The sequence below is a fragment of the Misgurnus anguillicaudatus genome, chromosome 19 (genome assembly GCF_027580225.2).
Source record: "Misgurnus anguillicaudatus chromosome 19, ASM2758022v2, whole genome shotgun sequence".
In the NCBI taxonomy this organism is placed as follows: Eukaryota; Metazoa; Chordata; class Actinopteri; order Cypriniformes; family Cobitidae; genus Misgurnus; species Misgurnus anguillicaudatus.
Window position 1 is genome coordinate 39785313 of NC_073355.2, and position 21080 is coordinate 39806392.

General features: G+C 36.3%; 1 protein-coding gene and 1 pseudogene across 1 annotated transcript; both read left to right on the forward strand.

Moving 5' to 3' along the window:
* The first annotated feature begins 446 nt into the window (after positions 1–446).
* On the forward strand, positions 447–2464 carry LOC129423993 (NAD(P)(+)--arginine ADP-ribosyltransferase 2-like). The gene has a single exon (XM_055180544.2). It carries the CDS (start codon positions 517–519, stop codon positions 1258–1260), a length of 744 nt encoding a protein of 247 aa, XP_055036519.2. The 5' UTR covers positions 447–516; the 3' UTR covers positions 1261–2464.
* A 10994-nt stretch (positions 2465–13458) lies between these two features.
* Positions 13459–14230, forward strand: LOC141350907 (NAD(P)(+)--arginine ADP-ribosyltransferase 2-like; annotated as a pseudogene).
* Positions 14231–21080: the final 6850 nt, after the last annotated feature.

A 21080-nucleotide genomic window follows, 5' to 3' on the forward strand; every position in this document is an offset into this window, starting at 1 on the left:
TATATCGCACCATTTCTTCATATTTTCTTTACTGAACCATTGGATACTTTGAAACTTGTTACTCCATTCATCAAACACTGGAATAAAAATCACCTGAAGGTCCCAACATCTGAAAAGGTTTGTTACTGTAAATGCTACTGTAAATCTTTCTCACAAACTACGATTAGATATCCACAATGCTTGAGGTAAAAAAATACTTTGTGTTTGTTTTGAAAAATAAAAATGTCTCAACACAGTCTTTATCTTGCACAGTCTTCATTGTTTTATATTCATACCTGAATTCTTTTTGCCTTGCGTCTAAGGACTGAGACTAAATCAGGATGTTGACCACTGCAGCTCTTATTCTCATTGTCACCAGTAAACTTGTCCTAGGATGGGTAAGATTGAATTATAAATGTATATATTACTGTATAATCATCATGATAAGGATATATATGAATTTATTATTATTTTTTCTCATTGCTATAGGATTACAGACAGGCTGTTCTATCCCAAGCACAAATATATCCATTAAATATGTCAGAGAGTTCAGTTGATGACCGTTATGAAGGTTGTACAGAGAAGATGGCAAACCTGGTGGAGACAAAATATCTATCAGAAGAAATCACTGCTAACATATCAGGCTTTGGAACTGCTTGGAATTTCAGTGCAGAAATAATCCCTGAACCAGAAGATAACTTAAATAAAAAACATTTAATTGCTATTTCCGTGTACTCTGGTCGTACAGTATATAATCAATTCAATCAGGATGTCAGGAGTGGTAAACTAAAATACAAAAACATGAAATACGCATGGTATTCACTTCACTTCTTGTTGACAGAAGCAATACAGATATTAAAGAAAACACAAGAGAAATGTATATTAACTTATCGTCGTACCAATGTTACGTTTAACGAGACTGTTCTGTACAAAGAGATTCGTTTTGGTTCATTTGCGTCCTCCTCTCTTGATCGAGACGCAGCAAAGATATTTGGAAATGAATCTTGTTTTAAAATCAAGACTTGTTATGGTGCTAATGTGACAAAATACTCCCTGTATCCTGATGAGAGAGAAGTGCTGATTCCTCCATATGAAAAGTTTAAAGTGACTGAAATCAAGAAGAATGACTGGTGTAAGACTGTGTTTGTGTTGGAAAGCTCTGGAATAAGAAGTGACTTAAACTGTGCGGTGGCATCAGCCGAGTCCCAGATATATCACAGATGTCTGTCGCTGTGGCTGACCAGCTTTTACATCTTTATTCATTTCTCTTTTTTATATTAAATATTACTTTCACTTCTTATTGAGCCTAACACATAACATGCAGAGAAAATTATATCCTGGCCATAAATTAAGAATTTATTCCCACGATTTATTAACCCTCTGGGGTTAGACCATTTTGGGACAATGGCAGAGGTTCTGACATGCTCTTACATTTGGTCTTTTTTCAGTTGCTTTAAAGATATAAATGGCTTATATCACATAACATTGTATTCAACACAAACTGTGCTAAAATAATATGCAAGTAACATGTATGTACATGTATTTTTAACTAAATGATGTTTATGCGTGGTTAGTAAAAATAAAAAAGATGCTGAAATCAGCCCAAGGAACACATAGTAAACATTTTTTCATCAACAAAAAACTGGGTCTTGTAGAGCTGGGAATTTGCTACAAAAATATGTAAAAACCATTTTACCCACTCATTCACATGAAACAATATGAAGGGTTTGGTTGCAAAACAAGATAACTCAGAAATCTCGTTTTTTGGTTGTGCATTGCAATTAATATCAATTCAACTGCAGTTGGTTTGTTTTGAGTTTAACCTTCATAACTTAAAAAATGCAGCTAGGTAGCACCATTAAACTAAATAATAACATGATAACAAAATAAAAAACATGTTTTGACAAAAATGTTAAAAACGGACGGTGTTATCTCGTTTTGCAACGAAAACTCTTCATATATTGATATAACTTTTGTAAGACACTTTTTCTTGTGTAAAGGCAATATGCAATGGAGGGTCAATGGTCATGAATATTGATGTAATTTAGACCTGGAGATAAAGACCCAACCCCTAATAACTTAATGAGTTGTGATAGAATGAATTTGAGGAGACATAAAGAGAAAATGTTTTTTGCTTGTAATTCAAAATACTGTACAATAAAATCTAAATAATATGTGTCAAATATACATTTTGTACACATACATTTTAGCAGACAACTTTGTGTCAGTTTGGAAAACAGTTCCTAAAGATACAAGTGAATTGTTTATAGCTTCTGTTTTTAACGCTTGTTTCTGTAAGCCGTATAACTGTTTCTAAAACACGTTGCATAGATCAGTACAAAGTGTATGCACCAAAATTTTGTATCAGAAAAGATGTAATGACTTTTAGTGTAGCTCCTATGCTTGCTAAAAATGTTTTGTGTAACTTACTATATACGGTATGTTCAATGTATCACTTTACTTTAGCTGGTCTCATGCCATGTTTGAACTAGGGATGCACCGAATCCGGATTTTTTAGGTTCGGCCGAATCCCGAATCCACCGTTTAAGATTCGGCCGAATCCGAAACCGAATACCGAATCCTACTCGCATCCTTATTCCATTAAAACAGTAAAACACATTAATGAAGTAAACAACGTCCACAGCAGTGTATTTTTCATTTTATTTAATTTTAACTGTACATTATGCCAGGATGACAAGTTGGAAAACTATTTTGACAATTACCATAAGCCTATGCATAATAAAAGCGATGCGTTGCGACACGCTTGTTTTTCCAATAAGCAAGCAGCTCCGAGCTGAAAACTATATACTTTGAGTTAGAAGCTCCGCTCGTCAATGTCACAGTCTTCACACGGCCGTCCAATTACAGTGGAGGAGGGGCGGGACATTACCACAGCAACCAACCGGCTCACAGCTGAAGCATCACTGCGACCAAGCGCTCGGCTGAAAAACAGCTGGCATTTGGCGTCCTCAAGGCGTTTTCAGCCGTGTTTAAAAGTTTTGGTGTGTCCAGCCCCTAAGGCTCACCGAAAGAAAAAGCTCATCTCCACATCAGCACCCGATGTGTGTAATCAACGGCCGCGTGACGTAGACCAGCGTAGCGCAAGCCTAGGGTTCGGTTCGGTGGAAAAAAAATCTAGGATTCGGCCGAACCCGAACCCCGTCAAAAAGCCCAGTATTCGGCCGAATCCGAATCCTGGATTCGGTGCATCCCTAGTTTGAACTGAGCTAATAAAATATTTCAAATCAATATTTCATGTCCAAATGTTTTTTTATAGCTAATCATGTGGCAAGCAGTCGTTCACTTCATTCTCATGTAACCAGGCTTGGGTATTTAATAATGTAATCCAAGTACCAGAATATAAAGTTATGTAACTGATTACTTTTGGATTACTTCAAGATCAGATATAATTTAAAAAAAAACTTTTATTTATTAAGAATTTTATAGAATTTTATGTAAAATTCTATCCAGACATCTAGTGGCTACAGTATGGAATTACAGATTATTTTGTTTTATTTTAACTAACATGTAGGCTTCGATAAAGAAAGTGTTTTCGTAGCTGGAATGCCCAGTTTGCACTTTACAACCATTTTGTTGGCATTTTCTTCTTTAAAAACAAAATAGCAGCGTAATTTCCAAGAAATGAAAGCATTTTTTTCCCCACAGGCAGCATCGTTTCTAGCAGCAGTAATTCAATATTTTATGTTTGACCATCAGACACTGGAGGGCAGAGCAGCTGCACTGAGACAGGAGCAAATTTCAGGACTTGCCGATGTCAGGATCCGTCTGAAATCATCTGTTTTATTACATCTAGTCTTTGTGTTCGGGGTCCTGGCAGTACCATGTTTTATGTGGGAAATGTGTGGTTTTAGTATTGGTTTATTCTGACCACGCATTTCCCGGGTCTCGTCACTTTTTCCCCGATCCCTTACTTGTAATGATTTCCAGGTGTATGTAATTTACTTTCTCCCTATTTAAGAGTCCTTGTGTTTGTTGTCCAGTGCACGTTCGTATTGTTACATTCCCTGTCGTGTTCCTGAATCTTGCTTTTGTGAGTATTTAGTATATTTAGTCTAGTTTGTTATTTGTAGTTTATGTTGGTTCATGTTTAGTTTAATGTTAGTTTAGTGTAGTGTGATCCTGTCTTGTTTTACCCCCTCGTGGGTTTTGATTTTCCTGTTTGTTGTCAATAAATTATTATTTTTAGTCCTGTCTGCATTTGGGTTCGTTCTTGTCAATTCCTCACAGCCGAGATGAGTCTGCCCTCGGCGGTGTATACGTCGCTGACCACCTGCTGATTCCCTGGAACTCACATGAGCAAAATGAAATTTTAATATAGGCACTATCTTTACTAACTGACAACATATTTGAAGTTTATTCATCTATATTCTAAACTAAAAAGCTCTTAAAACTAAATCATGACGCAGAAAGAGTAATTTTCCAATATTGGTCAAGTTTTAAGCTTCATTGCCATTGACGCGGAATTAACTAGGCTTGATGCGAACTTTGATTTGGGACAGTACTTGGACCGCAACTGATGACATTTTACAAGTCCACAAGAACACAAGTACAGACAAGAACCTTTCTTTTACTCTCTATGACAAGAACACATATTGAGAAATGGCCTGTGTCTGAAGAGATTTTTAGAGAGCTGTTAATTTGCGCATGCACCAGCGGGTGGCACACGTGACTCGCGGTGTGAGTTATTAATCAAGCTTAATATAGTGATACTGATTTATTTAGTTTTAAATTAAACCATTGTAATCCTGAAAGTATTCCCCCTTTTTTCAAAAAAGTAACTATAATCTGATTACTATGTTTTTTGACGTAACTGTAATGAATTATAGTTACTGGATTTTTGTATCCTGATTACATAAGCCATTACGCCGTTACTCCCCAACCCTGCATGTAACTATAATCATGTGATAAGTAAAGGAAAATATACCTGTCCTTAGGAAACTTATTTGCTATAACATCCTACTGGATGCACAAAATGAGATTGCATGGGAGTGAGTAAATGGTCACTAAATTTGATACATTTTAAATATTCTTTTAAATTGAAAGACCAGGGCCGTAATCACAAAACATATATTACCACTAAAAGTTCTCCTAAAAAGCAGCAAAAGTTAAACTTATTCACAAAGCTGATGAGACCAACTTTTAACACATGGGGAAAATCCTAAACTTAGATAAAGGGTGGAGCTGACCTTTTTGCGATGGATGAGCTTACTGACTATGCCCACAGTGATTGGCTGATCGGGGATAATCAGTTATTTAATCATGAAAACAATTGTAGAGCAATCCATCATGTTCACATAATTTTCCAGTGACCATCAGGGGCTGCATTCATAAAACATCTTGAGGCTAAAAATAACTTGCCATTTTCTTACTCCTTATTTTAGAACTTCTAAATGTTTGCTTTGAGAGTATTTCACAAACCGTATTTAAACTAAAACCAGCTCATCTGTGGAAAGTTGATAGTCAGGAGGACTACTGAGTCACCAAGCCCAAGTCACAAACAATCCTACATTAGCTTTTGCTAGCAGTCATGTACTGTACCCCTATGGAATTCTGAAGCTGAATAAATGATAATTGTGTGTGTGTGTGTTGTTAGATGACAGTTGTAGTTTATGGTTTGACAAGAGTTTACAGTTTGACAAAAGCACGTTTTGTTTTAGTGCGACTGTACACAAATATAAGCAAAAACTTTGCAGTTTGTGCCCGCCTCTCTCTCTCTCTCTCTCAGTAAGTTCAATCAACCAATGTTAACCAATTCAAATGTACCAATGTTACGTTTGATGATGTCAAGAACAGAGAGATTTGTTTTGGCTCATTTGCGTCCTCATCTCTTGATCGTAAAGTAACAACTGATTTCGGAAATCCCAGTTTCCATATCAGAAAGAGGTGTTGATTCCCCCGTATGAGACATTTAAGGTCACTTATATAAAGAAGGATGACTGGTGTAAGACTGTGTTTGTGTTGAAAAGCAATGATATAAAAAGTAACTTAAACTGTGCAGTGGCATCAGTCAAGCCCAAGAAATATCACAATGTCATTATCTCTGACTGATCAGCATTTGCAAATGTTCATTTATTTTTAGCATGGCTTTTATAAAGGTTAAGGATTGCAGCTTTAGTCTATCTAAATGATAGTCATTTAGTTTTTTGCTTTTTTTAGATTATATGCAGATATAAATGCATTTGTTGCATTTAAGCTGTTCTGTCGTGTACATGCACTATAAAAAAATATTTTTTTGTTTAATTAACTCAGATTTACAAGTAATTTTAATTTACTATTATTTACCATGACTAGAAATGAGTTGTTATAACTTCAAAATATTGTTGAAATAAGTCAACTTAATTTGTTATGCCAACTCAAGATAATAGTAAGTTGAAATTACTTGTAAATCTGAGTTGATTAAACAACAACAACAACAAAAAAATGTTACAGTGTACACAACTTTCCATCATGTGTTAAAAAAAATAAAACGTTATTTAAAAATTCTAGTTTTTACAAATTTAAAACTATAATAATCCAAAAGCATGTTAGTAGTTGTTCTTAATTAGTTCTAATTAGTTCTTAATTAAACAGCTCTCTGGTCATTTACCCCTAATAACAAACCCTGATACCCCAGAGTCATCTTGACAGGTACTACTTAAGTTTAATGTTTTACTCTGCGTTCTCATGCCATGTTTAAATTTGTTACAAAAAATAATTAAATATTTTAAATTTATATTTTGTGTCAAATTCTTAATTAAAGCCAATCATATATATTTATGCATTTGGCAGACGCTTTTATCCAAAGAGACTTGCAGTGCATTGCAAGCTATAATTTTTTTATCTGTATGTGTGTTCCCTGGGTTGGAAACCATGACCTTTTGCGCTGCAATACAGGAACAGGAGCTATATAGAAACACTTATGTGACAAGAAGTCATTCATTTACTCACCCTCATGTAATTATAATCATGTTATAAGGTATGTATAATCATGCAATAAGGAACACCTGCACTAGAAAAAAAAATAATTATGGTTTAAGTTAAAGTGTAGTAATTATGGTTTTGACAGATTGATAACAATTAACCATAGTTTCCTACACAGAGCAGCTCATTATGTGACTCACTGATATTAATGTTTCCAGCAGGAGGCATCACCACACATGAATATACATCTGTGAATTAATGGTATACTACGACTGGATTTATTCCAGATTCCTATGTTTACGCCGGTGAACTATTATTTTTTCATTATACATTAACATAGATTGATAAATGCAGATAACTATATTGATCATTGTTAGTTCATGTTAGCTTATAGCCTACAAGACCTTTTGTTACCTTAAATGTTTATTATTGTGTATATGTTTATTTAGAGTGACACAATACTAGATCAGGGGTTCTCAACCTTTTCGATTCAAGGCCCCCCATATTGTTCACTACAAAATTTGAAGGCCCTCCCACTCATAATTTCTACCCAATAAAATATTAAATAAAATACTAGAGCTTGGCATAAGACAGATAGTATATATTTATTACAAAAATAACCAAAATGAAGGAAATCTCTTGATATTTAGTCTTAATTTGTCTTATTCTAAATAATTTTAGGTCATATTGAGGCCCGTTGAAGTTTCTTGAGGCCCCCTTGTGGAGAAACCTTACAATGCAAATGAACAGTGCACATTACAGGTTAATGTATAAGCAATAAGGTATAAGAGGCTGTGTTGAATATATCATGAATTAGTCACGGCTGAAGGGCAATATTAGGCACAAAGCAAAGTGACTTCAACTCCTTTAGCCGTGACTTATTTACAATATATTAGTTGCCTCAAGTACCTTATTGTTATCAGAATCAGGGACTGGAACTGATTGCTGACACCATCAAATCATCTGCGTGATTTAAATAGTATAACAATGTACACATTTATATCATGTAACAGTTGTTTAAATGACATTGTGCTACGTTGCGTTTTGAAGCATTGTAAAGATATCATTGCTTAATACATTCGTTGTTTTGTATATGCTAATAACTACACTTATTTATTATTTAAATGAACAAAACATACTAGCTAAATACTTGAGTATTAAATCAATCAAACACCTGTACTATTGAGAACCGAACATAACCATACATACCAACTTTTGCTTTTTTTAATAGACAGCTGCTGTTTTCTTAAAGCTGACTTTTAATTTACTTACAAGAAAAACATTTAGGGGCAGTTTCCCGGACAGGGATTAGCTTAATCCAGAACTAGGCCTTAGTTCAATTTGGAAATATAACTAGTTTTAACAAACATGCCTTACTAAAAACATTACCTGTGTGCATTTTGAGGCAAAACAAAGGGCACTGATGTATTTTAAGATATGTAAGTGCAAGTTTTTTTCAGTTTGGACAGCTCTTAAAAATGTTTAAGTCTAGGACTAGTCTAATCCCTGTCCGCGAAACCGCCCCTTAGTAATCCTCCAAAATTGCTTGGATTTATACTGATATGTAAGATCAGCTTTGTCACTTTAGATTAAGCCAAAGTCCATTAGCTACAAAGGTACAGATGCAGAAATATAAACTATAATATATAATTGCATATGTTGTTTTAATTGATTGACGCCTCAGATTTCTAAAGTGATTCTAAAGTCTTACACTTGATTGACAAGTTTACGTCCTGAATGCAGTCGCTCTATGCATCCTTAACACGCATGTAAATGACGAAGAACACATAAAAGGCAGATGACATGAAAGTATCGCAAGAGCGATTTGAGAAATTTTGAGTGATTTCTCGAATCACTCTCGTGGTACTTTGACGTCACCTGCCTCTCGGTTTTTGTGGCGCCGCATAAACTCAAACAAACCTAATGTCTGGGATGGATGACGGAAAAGGCCGCGTCTACAAAAAATGCGCGCATACCCCTCCACCATCAGACAATAAAACTCGTCGGATTTAAGTGATTTAGACAAGTCATCCCACCAATGTCACCAATGATATGAAAAAATCACATTCCTGGAATATGAATATCTTTTTTCTTTCTAATGTACTGAAATAGTTAAATTTCTGTAAAGCTGCTTTGCTACACATTTTGAAAAGAGCTATTGAAATAAAATAAAATGTAGCCTACTCATTGACCGTTGCTTTGTTGAGATGACTTTTCAAGTCATTTTCATACTGTTGTTAAGCAAAATGGCTTTGATGAAACTATAGTATGTCAACTTTCCTACTGTATGTATCTAGTGTTACAGTATATTCGTGCCTGAGACAAAGCTGGCAAACCGCAAAAAAAAAGTGTTGCTTGTCCATTTCCTGTGGCAGGGTATTCAAGCAGGCCAAAAAAGCTTACCATTGTGTTCGACTAAAATGAAATAGTTGTGCAACACAGAAACAAAGTTTTTAACCTAAAGATTTTCACTTTACTCTCCTTTTCTTTTTTTAATGCTTTTTGTCATTTTGTGCAATCCAAATCATAAATTATTAGATCTGGGGCCTTATTTATAAAACGTTTGAAAGGACAGAATTGTTCGCAGAGTGTGTGTAAGCAAATATATAAAATAGTTTTTGACATTGAAAAGGGCTTATGTCAGGGTCTGTGCAGACATAAGCACTTTTTCTTGTCCGAGTGCTGGTTTTCTGGAAATGTAAGTAATTCTTGCCACTCGTATTTAAACATTGACAGGTGCTCTTTTATATGGCAGATCTTCATGTCAATGGCCATGTGCTTTCAAACACCTTATTTTCAGACATTAAGAGTATTCTTAAGAACTGATGATGTTTTCTTAGTATTAAGTGTGCCTTTGACCCGCCTACCACTTTCAGAAAGTGTAAAAACCTCTGAGTTTGTTCCTCATTGCCACTCTTTCTCATGCATCAGGTATGATATCTTAACTTTCTATACACTTTAATTACTTTACTGAACTTAAGGGGGGGGTTAATAGTATTACATGCATTTTGACTTATAAACACAGTTTAAGAGTTGGATTCCTCATGCTAAACATAGCCAAAGTGTCAAAATAGCAGTTGGACGTGTGACAGAGTATTTCTGTCTTGAAAGCCCTTCGGCAGGGTTCGTACAAGTTTCTGAAAGGTTTTTTCCAACATGCACTGTAAAAATGTCTGTAGAAATTACAGTATTACTGGCAGCTGCTCGCCAGTAACTTACTGTTGATTTTACAGTATTTTATGTTATTTTATGTTATTTACTGGCAACAGTTTGTTCAAAGTAAAATGAACATGAAACATTTCAGTTTTTATCTTCTACAGTAAGTTACGTGCAACCAGAGGCATATTTACAGCTAATGTTTTACAGTGTGGGTACATTTTACGTATGATGGGTAGACCATAAATATCATTTATTTTATAGGGCACTTCCTCTGGAAAAGCGTGCCCACACGTCAATCAGCGTGTCCACAGAGAGCGAGAACCGATAATTCTAGAAGTCAAAGACATCACTTTACGCGACAGCTTTGTTTAATATCAATACAACAATGGCACGAAAGAAGAAGTACATTTGGATTATATTGAAGTAAGCCAGCCTTAGGGGCCAGTCACACCAAAAGCGTTTATGGCACTTGCAGGCGCCTTTTTTGAATTATATTCTATGGGCAGGGCGCGTTTGCGCGCTGTTTATGCGCGCCGAGCGCCTTGCGGTTTTTTGCCGCGTTTTTGAAGGAGCGCTGAGAGCGGAGAAGCGCCCGACATCATTAGCGTCTTTAAATTGTCCAATCGAATAAGGGGAGAGGCGGGCCTTACGTTGTGGTGAGGGAAAGTTTACAGTTGCTTTGAAGAACCGGACACCACTCGCTCACTCTCTCCTGTGTGTTTGTGCACCTCTCACCCTCAAACAAGGTCAGAGCAAGCGCCCTCTTTTTAAAGTTTCTGCTAATATGACAGTTAACAGCAAAAGAGCGCTCACACTTCAATATTTGATTGACAAGACAGCTGACCCGGTGGTTGCTTAACAATATGAAGAGCCGCGTCGCACTGCTCTTTTTTTTTTAAAAAGGCAGTGCGTCGCGCCTTGCGTTTGCAAGCGTTTAAAGCGCTTTTGGTGTGACTGGCCCCTTATGGAAACAATGGATATAGTTTGTTTATCCAGAGTAGCAGCGGCGTTTTGCGTGTTTGTGTAACACTGGGTTTCGTTGAAAAGTCCCAACCGGGTCATGAGTTGCATGGGGTAAGTAAGACTTCTGTGTTATGTTGAAAATCGCATGTAAGTGAACAAACATGTAGTGAATCATAAGTTATCAAGTGTTGCTTGCTCGTGACTCGCTTCACCCCTGGCACACCCCAAGGGGGTCCGTTTTTTTTCTGGGAAAATTCGCTAGAGCTGATCTGTCTTTTATAAATCTGAAAAAACTAAAGACTCTGATATATGAAGTGATACGTGATACAGTGCCCTCCACAAATATTGGCACCCCTGTTTAAGATGTGGTCGTGGAGTTCTAAAAATTCTCCTTTTTATTTAAGCAACATAGAAACCAAATTCAAAAAAGACAAAAATACAACCTTTCATTTAAATATATTGCTTTAATGGTAAAAAAAAATTTGAAATCATGCGTCCCACAATTATTGGCACCCCTGAAGTTAATACTTTGTACAACCCCCTTTTGCCAACACGACAGCACTTAATCTCCTCCTATAACATTTCACAAGATTGGAGAACACAGAGAGAGGGATCTTTGACCATTCTTCTTTCCACAATCTTTCCAGATCATCCAGATTCCTGGGTCCTCTCTTATGCACTCTCTTCTTTAGCTCGCCCCACAGGTTTTCGATTGGGTTGAGGTCTGGGGACTGAGATGGCCATGGGAGGACCTTGAGTTTGTGACTGCTAAACCATTTTTGTGTAGATTTTGCCACATGTTTTGGATCATTATCCTGCTGAAAGCCCCAATGACGACCCATCTTCAGCTTTCTGGCAGAGGCCATTTAAAATGTCCTGGTAGTTCAAAGTGTTCATAATGCCATGCACCCAAACAAGGTTTCCAGGGCCTTTGGAAGAGAAACAGGCCCACAGCATCACAGATCCTCCACCATACTTCACAGTGGGCATGAGGTGCTTTTCGGATACTCATCTTTTGTTTTACGCCAGACACACTTAGAGTGTTTGTTGCCAAAAAGCTCAATCTTAGTCTCATCTGACCAAAACACACGATCCCAGTTGAAGTTCCAGTACCGCTTAGCAAACTCCAGACGTTTATGTTTGTAAGTGTTAGTGAGAAAAGGCTTTTTCCTTGCATGCCTCCAAAACAGCTTGTTGGCATGTAGAGAGCGTCTGATGGTTGTTATGGAGACTTGGTAACCCCAAGATGCCACTCTTTGATGCAATTCTGTGACAGTAAGCTTAGGAAAAATTTTTACTTCTCTTACCATCCTCCTCACTGTGCGTTGTGGCAAGATAAACTTGGGACCTCTTCCAGCCTTGTTTGTCACTGTTCCAGTTGTTTTAAACTTCTTAATAATAAATTCCTCTGATGGTAGATACGGGCAAGTTAAGGCGAGTGGCTATTTTCTTGTAGCCATTGCCTGACTTATGAAGGTCAATGCACATCTGCCTTACTTGAATGGTGTGTTCTCTTGTCTTTGCCATGATGACGAATGGGTAAGAGAATTAGGCCTCTGTGTCACGTCATATTTATACCCCAGGGAAACAGGAAGTCATGAATTATTAATTAAAAGTTCCTAGATACTCTGACCAACTTTAGCAACTACAGAAAAATATATTTAAAACTTTTTATTTTTCAGAGGAATTGTTAAGGGTGCCAATAATTGTGGAACAGGTGATTATATATATATTTTTTTTTTTTTTTTTTAAATCATGGACTTTTTCAAATTATTATTTACTTGTGTTAAGGGTATATTTTTCTAAATGTTTCTGTTAGAGATTATGCTTCTGCAAAAACACAGAAGTTTAACACATCTTAAACAGGGGTGCCAATAATTGTGGAGGGCACTGTATATGCAGAAACAGCGTATGTTATGGGAGCTTTAAACTTTGATACTTTGAAACTTGTTACTCTATTTATCAAACCCTGGAACAAAAAAATCTTAACATCTTAAATGGCTTGTCACTGTAATTTTTTTCACAAAGGATGCCTGTGAATTTAAACAATAATTTGCAAGTAATGTATGATTAGATATTCCCAGGGAATATTCAGATTAAAAAAATATTTTCAAATGCTTTGAAAAGTAAAAATGTTTTAAATGGCTCTTTGGAAGGCTCCTTCAGTTGTACATTTTTAACTTTAAGAAGCTTTTGGACTTGTAACACAATGTTTTGAAGCTTTTTCGCTGTACTTTATTCATACCTGATCTCTATTTGTTTTGTTCATCTGAGGATTGAGACTAAATCAGGATGTTGATCACTGCAGCTCTTATTCTCATTGTCACCAGTAAAGTTGTCCTAGGACAGGTAAGATTAAAATATGATTCTGTATATTACTGTCCAATCATCATGATTACTGTGAGATTATTTCTCCTTCCTATAGGATGGCAGATGGGCTGTTAAAGAAGAGATATTACCATTAAATATGTCAGAGAATTCAGTTGATGACAGGTATAATGGCTGTACAGAGAAGATGAAAAACCTGGTGGAGAAAAAATATCTACAAGATGAAATCACTGCTAACATATCAGGCTTTGGAACTGCTTGGATTAACAGTACAAAAAACATCACTGGATCAAAAGACAATCTGAAAAGAAACCATTTAATTGCCATTTCTGTGTATACTGGTGTTCAAGTATATAAGACATTCAATCAGGATGTTAGGACCGGTAAACAAAAATACAAAGAAAAGAAATACACATGGTATTCACTTCATTTTGGTTAACATCAGCAATACAGACTCTAAAGAAAAAACAAACGAAATGCATATCAACTTATCGTGGTACCAAAGATAGGTTTAATGAGAATGTTTTGAACAAAGAGATTCGTTTTGGTTCATTTGCGTCCTCCTCTCTTGATCGAGACGCAGCAAAGATATTTGGAAATGAATCTTGTTTTAAAATCAAGACTTGTTATGGTGCTAATGTGACAAAATACTCCTCTAAACCAAATGAGAAAGAGGTGCTGATTCCCCCATATGAGAAGTTTAATGTCACTGCTATAAAGAAGGGTCCCTGGTGTAAGACTGTGTTTGTGTTAAACAGCTCTGATATAAAAAGTAACTTAAACTGTGCAGTGGCATCAGTCAAGCCCAAGAAATATCACAATATCATTATCTTTGACTAATCAGCCTTTACATATTTTTATTTCTGTTTTATATATTAAGCTTGGCATTCATAAAGTTAAGGATTGAGGCTTTAATGACCTATATGGGAATCATTTTTGTTTTTTTAGACCATATGCAGAATTAAATGCAGTTTAATTAAACACATTTGTTGCATATTTTTTGCATACGTACACAACTTTGCCATCCTGCTTTGGAACTAAAAATATCTTAATACCGGTTTTACAAACTTCAAGAACTACAAGAATTAAAGCATGTTATAGTTACTGCATGAATAAATTACACTTATATTTTATTTATATTTGTTTAATGCTTTACTCCACTGTCTTTTTTCTCATGTCATGTTTGAACTTGTTACCAAAAAATGTATATTAATATATTTTATATTGATATTTTGTGTCCAACTCTTAATTATATCCATGAGACTAGTTGTCGTATATTTACTCACCCTCATGTTATTATAATCATGTGATAAATAAGGGATAACTGCACTTAGAAAAAAAATCATGGTTTAATTATAGTTAAGTGTAGTATTGTTATGAAAGAGGTGCCTGTCTCATCCTCCGATGACCACCAGAGGGAGCCATCTCCCGAGTATTAGTTTATTCCGGACTGCATTTCCCATAATCCCACATACCGGGACTGATTGCACTGCCACCTGTTTCCCATCATCCACTGCCTATATAAATTGAACTTGAACTTGACTTCAGTGTGAACAAGCTGACAAACTTGCAAAAGAGGCAATAAAAGAAGAGGAAATTCAAATAAATGTTCCACTCAGTAAGTCAGAGATAAAGGTAATAATCAAACAAAAAGTGAATGCAATGTGGCAGTCTGAATGGGATAAGGAGAGGAGGGGTAGACATTTATATAATTTGCAACAAGAAATATCAAGGAAAAAGACAGTTACACAAATAGACAGGAGGAGGTTTGGTTTAATAGATTACGAATAGGGCACACTGGTTTAAATAGTAATTTATTTATTATAAAGAAACATCCATCTGGGAATTGTGAGGTTTGTGGAGAGAGTGAAGATGTGGAGCATGTCCTTTTAAGGTGTAGAAGGTTTAATGGGGAAAGAGAAATACTGAAAAGGACGGTTAATACAGCTAAGAAAGTATTCTCCTTGGAAACATTATTGGCAGAGCCCAGGTCAGGAAGCATAAACAGCGCTATAGTAGCATTCATTAAAAATACACAGTTAGCAAGTAGGATTTAGAATCAATTAATTTTTTTTTTTTTTTTTTGTATTATTTTCTCATTTATTTATTTATTTATTTTATTCAGTTTCCTTAAAAACCCAAAATGAATTGCACCTCAGTCCAGCAGATGGCGGTAATACACTTTGATTGTAAACTGCCATAAAACTCAACAGAAGAAGAAGAAGACTTCAGTGTGGGGAAAACATGAAGAAAGCGGTAAATAAAGACTTAACAATGGAAAACTTATTGAGTGTAACCAGCACACAGTCCTCAGTTAGGGCGGTTATAGCTTTCCTTAAAGAAACCCAATTAGCAAGTAGAATTTAGTTTTCATCTTTTTTTTCCTTTTCTTTTTTTTATATAATTATTATTATTCCATCCCAATGTGATCACACCTCAGTCCAGTAGATGGCGGTAATGCACATTGATTGCAAACTGCCAATAAAACTCATCGAAGAAGAAGACTTCAGTGTGAATGCTTGATTTGCCACGGCTATCATTCTGATTGTTATTCTGTCTGTGATTACCTGGTTTGTTACTTTGATCTGTTTATACTATTATTACGATTGTTTGTTGCCTGCCCTGACCTTTCTGCCTGTATTATTGATGACGAGATTTGCATTACCTGCATTGATGTGTTTGCTGTTATTGACCCTTGCCTGTTTGACCACAAGGGTTTTAATAAAAGTCTGCAAATGGATCCTCAGCCTCACGGTGCATCATTACAAGTATCAATGGTTTTTGACCAAATGATAACAAATTGTATTACCATAGAAATCATACTCATGATCACCATGTGCTTGCTGAGAGACACTGTGAGACTTAAAGGGCTCGTTATAGTCATGCATAGGTCTTACGGCGTAGCTGCGACAGCGTAGGTTCCGCGTCGGTTTTCATTTATACTTTTGCGTCGTCCTCCAAACACACGCGCAAACCGCTGGTAGGCAGTATCCATGCGTGTAACCACAGTAGCAGCGCGACCGTCAAAGAAGAAGAAGCTTGGCAAGTAACCCCTAAACGAAGAAGAAACAGCAACTTGGTGTATGATTTGAGAAGACCAGCAATGATGGAAGTAAATAAACAGCGACTTTCGTTGCAGTTTGAGTTAAATCACTTCCCAACTTGGCTCATCTATGTTTTCACCATCGCAAACGAAAATACCTATGATGCAGTTTTTTTTACCTTACGGGAGGGGTTCTGGTGAACCAATCACAGTGCTTGCGGTCCGCGTAGAACTGACACGCTGTTAAAATTTTTGCGAGGTGCACGTCAGGCTACGCAGAGCTACGCACAGGCTACGGATAGCCTACTCCGTAGCTACGGCGTAGAACTTGCGCACGACTATAAATCGCCCTTAACACCACCTTCACACTTCTCATCTCCTACACATCTTGTTCATGTGGTTGTGGATGACACACACACACACACACACACACACACAATTGTATATCAATTAATCATAAAATGGCCCTGATATGTCACTAGACATTAAGAAATCATTTTCATTTCAAATACTTATATCACTGAAAACAGTGGTATGGCCAGGATATTGTCATTTAAAAAGTGGAGTTGCAGCCCTCAACTGATGTTTATGTTGTCATTTTGTGTATTGGCCACCAGTTGTGTGATTGCAGTACACGTTTTAGCCACAAGTTTTGTGATTTGTTTTATGGTACGAAAGTTTGTACCTTTTGCCTATTCTTTCTATTCAGGGTAGGCAAGGATAGTCAAATCTAACAATTATTTCCCTAAGTATATCAATCCCACATTACCTTAAATAAGGTAGAATTCGACAGATTAGATTATACTCACATAATTGTCAGAAGACTTCCCCGTGGTTAATTATTTGAGCTAAGTTCACGCAAGCACACTTCTTCTTCTCTTTTTAATAAAATGTATTAATACAATTTAGCTAGTTGCGATTACAAGTTTTGCCGAATTAAAAAGAAAAACAAAAGAAATAAAAAATACCAAGTTAACTAAAGGTAATAATACAAAAATACAAAGTCTAAAAAGTACTAAGTCTAGAGCACCCAAGATTTCAGGCTGTCAGACAACGGAGATGCTGGATGTTGCCCTTCCAGATCTGCCTAAGTTCTGCACCAGCATCAATTTATAGGCACGGTCTCAGGTCTGAATTCCAGGAATCATATTCAGGGCCTCATGGCATGCCTTTGATCCTTACGTCTACTGGGAAAGTCCCCTAATATCTTAAATATATGACGAAGTCTCTTTGTCGTTCTTCTCCGAACTCCTCTGCGCTTTCTCCCGCGAAGACAGGTCTTTAAATCATGCTTTAAACTGGAATGTATCCCTTATGTTCTATCTAATACATGCATCAATCTCTCTACTCTTAATAAACTAGTAAATACAAAACCATATATGTGTCACTTTGTTAAACATGCAATTTAAGAGCTGTCATGCATATACTCCCAACTCAATGATTATAATACTTTACATCAAAGCCACCCTAGGCGTATTAAGTAACATAAAGAGTTTAGCATAGTAAAAGGAGTATAAAATAACAAACCACAGGTTTATATTGCTCAGAAGAAATACATATTAGGTGTATTATTTGGCTTATAAAGGTTGGATAATTTGCATCTTACACAACAGATTGCAATACCAGTTTGGGCCACAATCCTACATACTGTTCCTTTAAAGATGTCTCCTTACCTTGCCCAAATTCACAATGGTATAATAATGATTTATAATTTGAGCTGTTGTGTTGGTTTTCCCGGGAAAGTTTGAAAAAGTAATTTGTCTTTGCGTGATGACGTCATGTCTGTAAACAAGAAAGAGGAACCGGCCGCTTCATCGCATGTCCTCCGGATGAGAGCGTGTACTTAGTTTAAAAAACAGTGGCTTAGAGTTTAAGCATGTCATCTAGATGGCAGCGTTTAATCTGTAATGGTTGGAAGCATATCCGCCTGTTGGATGGGTGAAAAAAGTAACTGATATTGCTTCAGATCAGTCTTTTTGGATGCAGACTTTTGCCATGTGAATGTATAATGACATATCCCCTCTGATGGAGATGCTCTGATGCAGTATCACAGACATCAGAATCATCCGCACAGATCATCGGGGCGAAGCACAACACACGCACAGAAGATTACTACTACTCCGCAAATAAATGCAATTTTATATCTCAACCAGATATAGGGATAAAGAGACCAGCTTAAATTACTTAGAAACTGTCCAAGGTCATGAAATGACAAATATGTGCACATACACAGGGTGAGAAGAATACAGAGATTAATAATGATGTTAATATACAATGCCTAATTAGTGTAATGTGTGGCTTTATACCAGCCGCGTCTGAGGCGTCAAAATCGCGTCTAGTTTTGAAATACGCTTCTTGTGGGAGGGGCAAGTGCTATGCGGTTGGCTGTTTGCAAGATAGCTGATGTTAATGCAACCCATTCTCACCAAGATGCGTAAAAATGACACGAAGTGATTTATCGTGCAATAGATACGCCAGATTCCGATTTTGCGTGCATGTGATGCGCCGGTCCTTCCCATTCACTTGTGTGGCGGATCGTTTCGTGACGTTTTATTTATTGTTTTCTCATTTGTTTTCTGTTTTTTTTTTACAATTTTCGCTTGGTTTTAGGGTTAGAACAACTTTTTGTTATATAATAATGACATCCTAACCCAAACTCTAACTCTAACCCCAACTCCAAGCGACCATGGCTTAAATATAGATAAAAACATAGAGAAACCTGTATATTAAATAACCTGCTTAAACAAATGTGAAATCTAACCCTAAACCCAAGCGAAAATGGTTTAAAAAACAGAAAACAAATAAGAAAACAATAAATAAAACGTCACGAAATGATTCGCCATATAAGTGAATGGGAAGGACTGGCGTATCATATGCATGCAAAATCGGAATTTGGCGTATCTATTGCACGATAAATCACACTTCGTGTCATTTGTACGCATCTTGGTGAGAACGGGTTGGTTAATCGTGCATTCATTGAGAGAGTTACCAGTTTCCATCTCAGCAGCAAACACAGTATATCTAATGCACTAAATGGTCACATTTATTAGTGTAATTGAGGGTTTACCAGAGACAAATTACTGATTTTACAACGTGGAGTTAGATGTCAGCTGCCAGTCAGTCCCTCCAGTTGTTCGCGATCGCGGAAGAGCGCAAAATCAACAAAATTTTTGGGATCCTGCATTATTTGTCATATTCTGTATTAAATATTTCTAGAAATTAAAAATGTCTCATAAGAATAAATAGAGTAGACAACTTGGTGAATATTTTAGGCTTTAATTTGCTAACGCGAATGAACTCTCATAGCATGCTGTATCCCGTTATCATAACAGCCCTGCACTCCACAGTTAACAGTGAATCACATCTTCTGAGTACACATAAAACCCATTACCGGTATCTTAACTATATTTCTAAGTTTAATGGTAAGTTATAATGCATTATTTTCATGACGATACGCACATGAAAAGTCCTCGTCATGAAACCTGCTTGCCGCACTTGTCTGGCTTATATGCAAGGATCTGGTTAAGCAATATCATAATGTATTACAATTAATTGTTTTGTAGTCCTAAAATAAGTTGCTAGGGCACAAAAGAAAGTCTGCTGTCCAATAACATCTCAGCGGGAACAAACGTGCACATGCAGAACTGTGATATTTCAGGCTTTGACGGTCACATACGCTCATAATTAAGTCAAAATGTCCATTGGCGTATATAAATGTATATAAAAAGATTATGTGTAAAGTGAACAGTTTATGGAAAAGTGGTTTAGGATGTATGAATCCATTACTGTAAGCTTTTAAAGTGACAGCTGTAATTAAAAAACAATCTGCTACTTAATGTTATATTTATTTATTTAACAATAAATTAAATTAGTTTCTCTGTTCTTATATTATTATCACTTACTGTTTATTGAATTACTTGAGAACTTTTTACTATTCATTTAATATTAGGCAAGAATTTAAGTTATCCTTGGTCACTTGGCAATCCTTTATTCTGCTGATTTAACTCCTTTGGAATAAAATAAAATCGTAGTTCGGGGTTCCTCTGACGACTGTTTTTACAGCCAACAGCACAACATGTCCCGGGCAAATTGGAATCTTGTTGTGAACCTCCTGGGAGCGTTTTATTGCTCTTTATCTGGTAGTTGTGGCTGCTGTGACCATAGAGTAAAGCAGAGCGTGCAGCTGTGACCAGACAGAAAAATGGCAGCGACGACACACAGTGACATCACGTGGTCCTGATGAATATTCTATTTTGTATGTGGTTGTCAGTAGTGCTATATGTTTAATGTATCACTTTACTGTCTCTATTCTGGTATAAATGTGTTACCAATGAGCTTATTGTAAGGTTTTGTCATGTATTTTTCTGTATTTTTGTTATTTGTACTTGTATTTTGTTATCCTGCTCTGTTCTGACTTTTATTTTGAATTCATCAAGCCATGTCACGCTTCACACTTCCTGTTTATGTTTGTATATAAGTCACTTCCTGTTCACCTGTTCCTGGCTGATTAGTGCTTAGCCCAACCAACCTGTTTACCTGTATTCTGTGTCCTGTATCTTGTTATTTGTATTCTGCCTGTTTACCTGCCTGTGTTTGACCCGTGCCTGTATATTTGGATTTTGATTGTGACTCTGCCTGCCTTGACCTTGTGCCTGTTTTTGATTACGTTTTTGGATCACCCTTATTG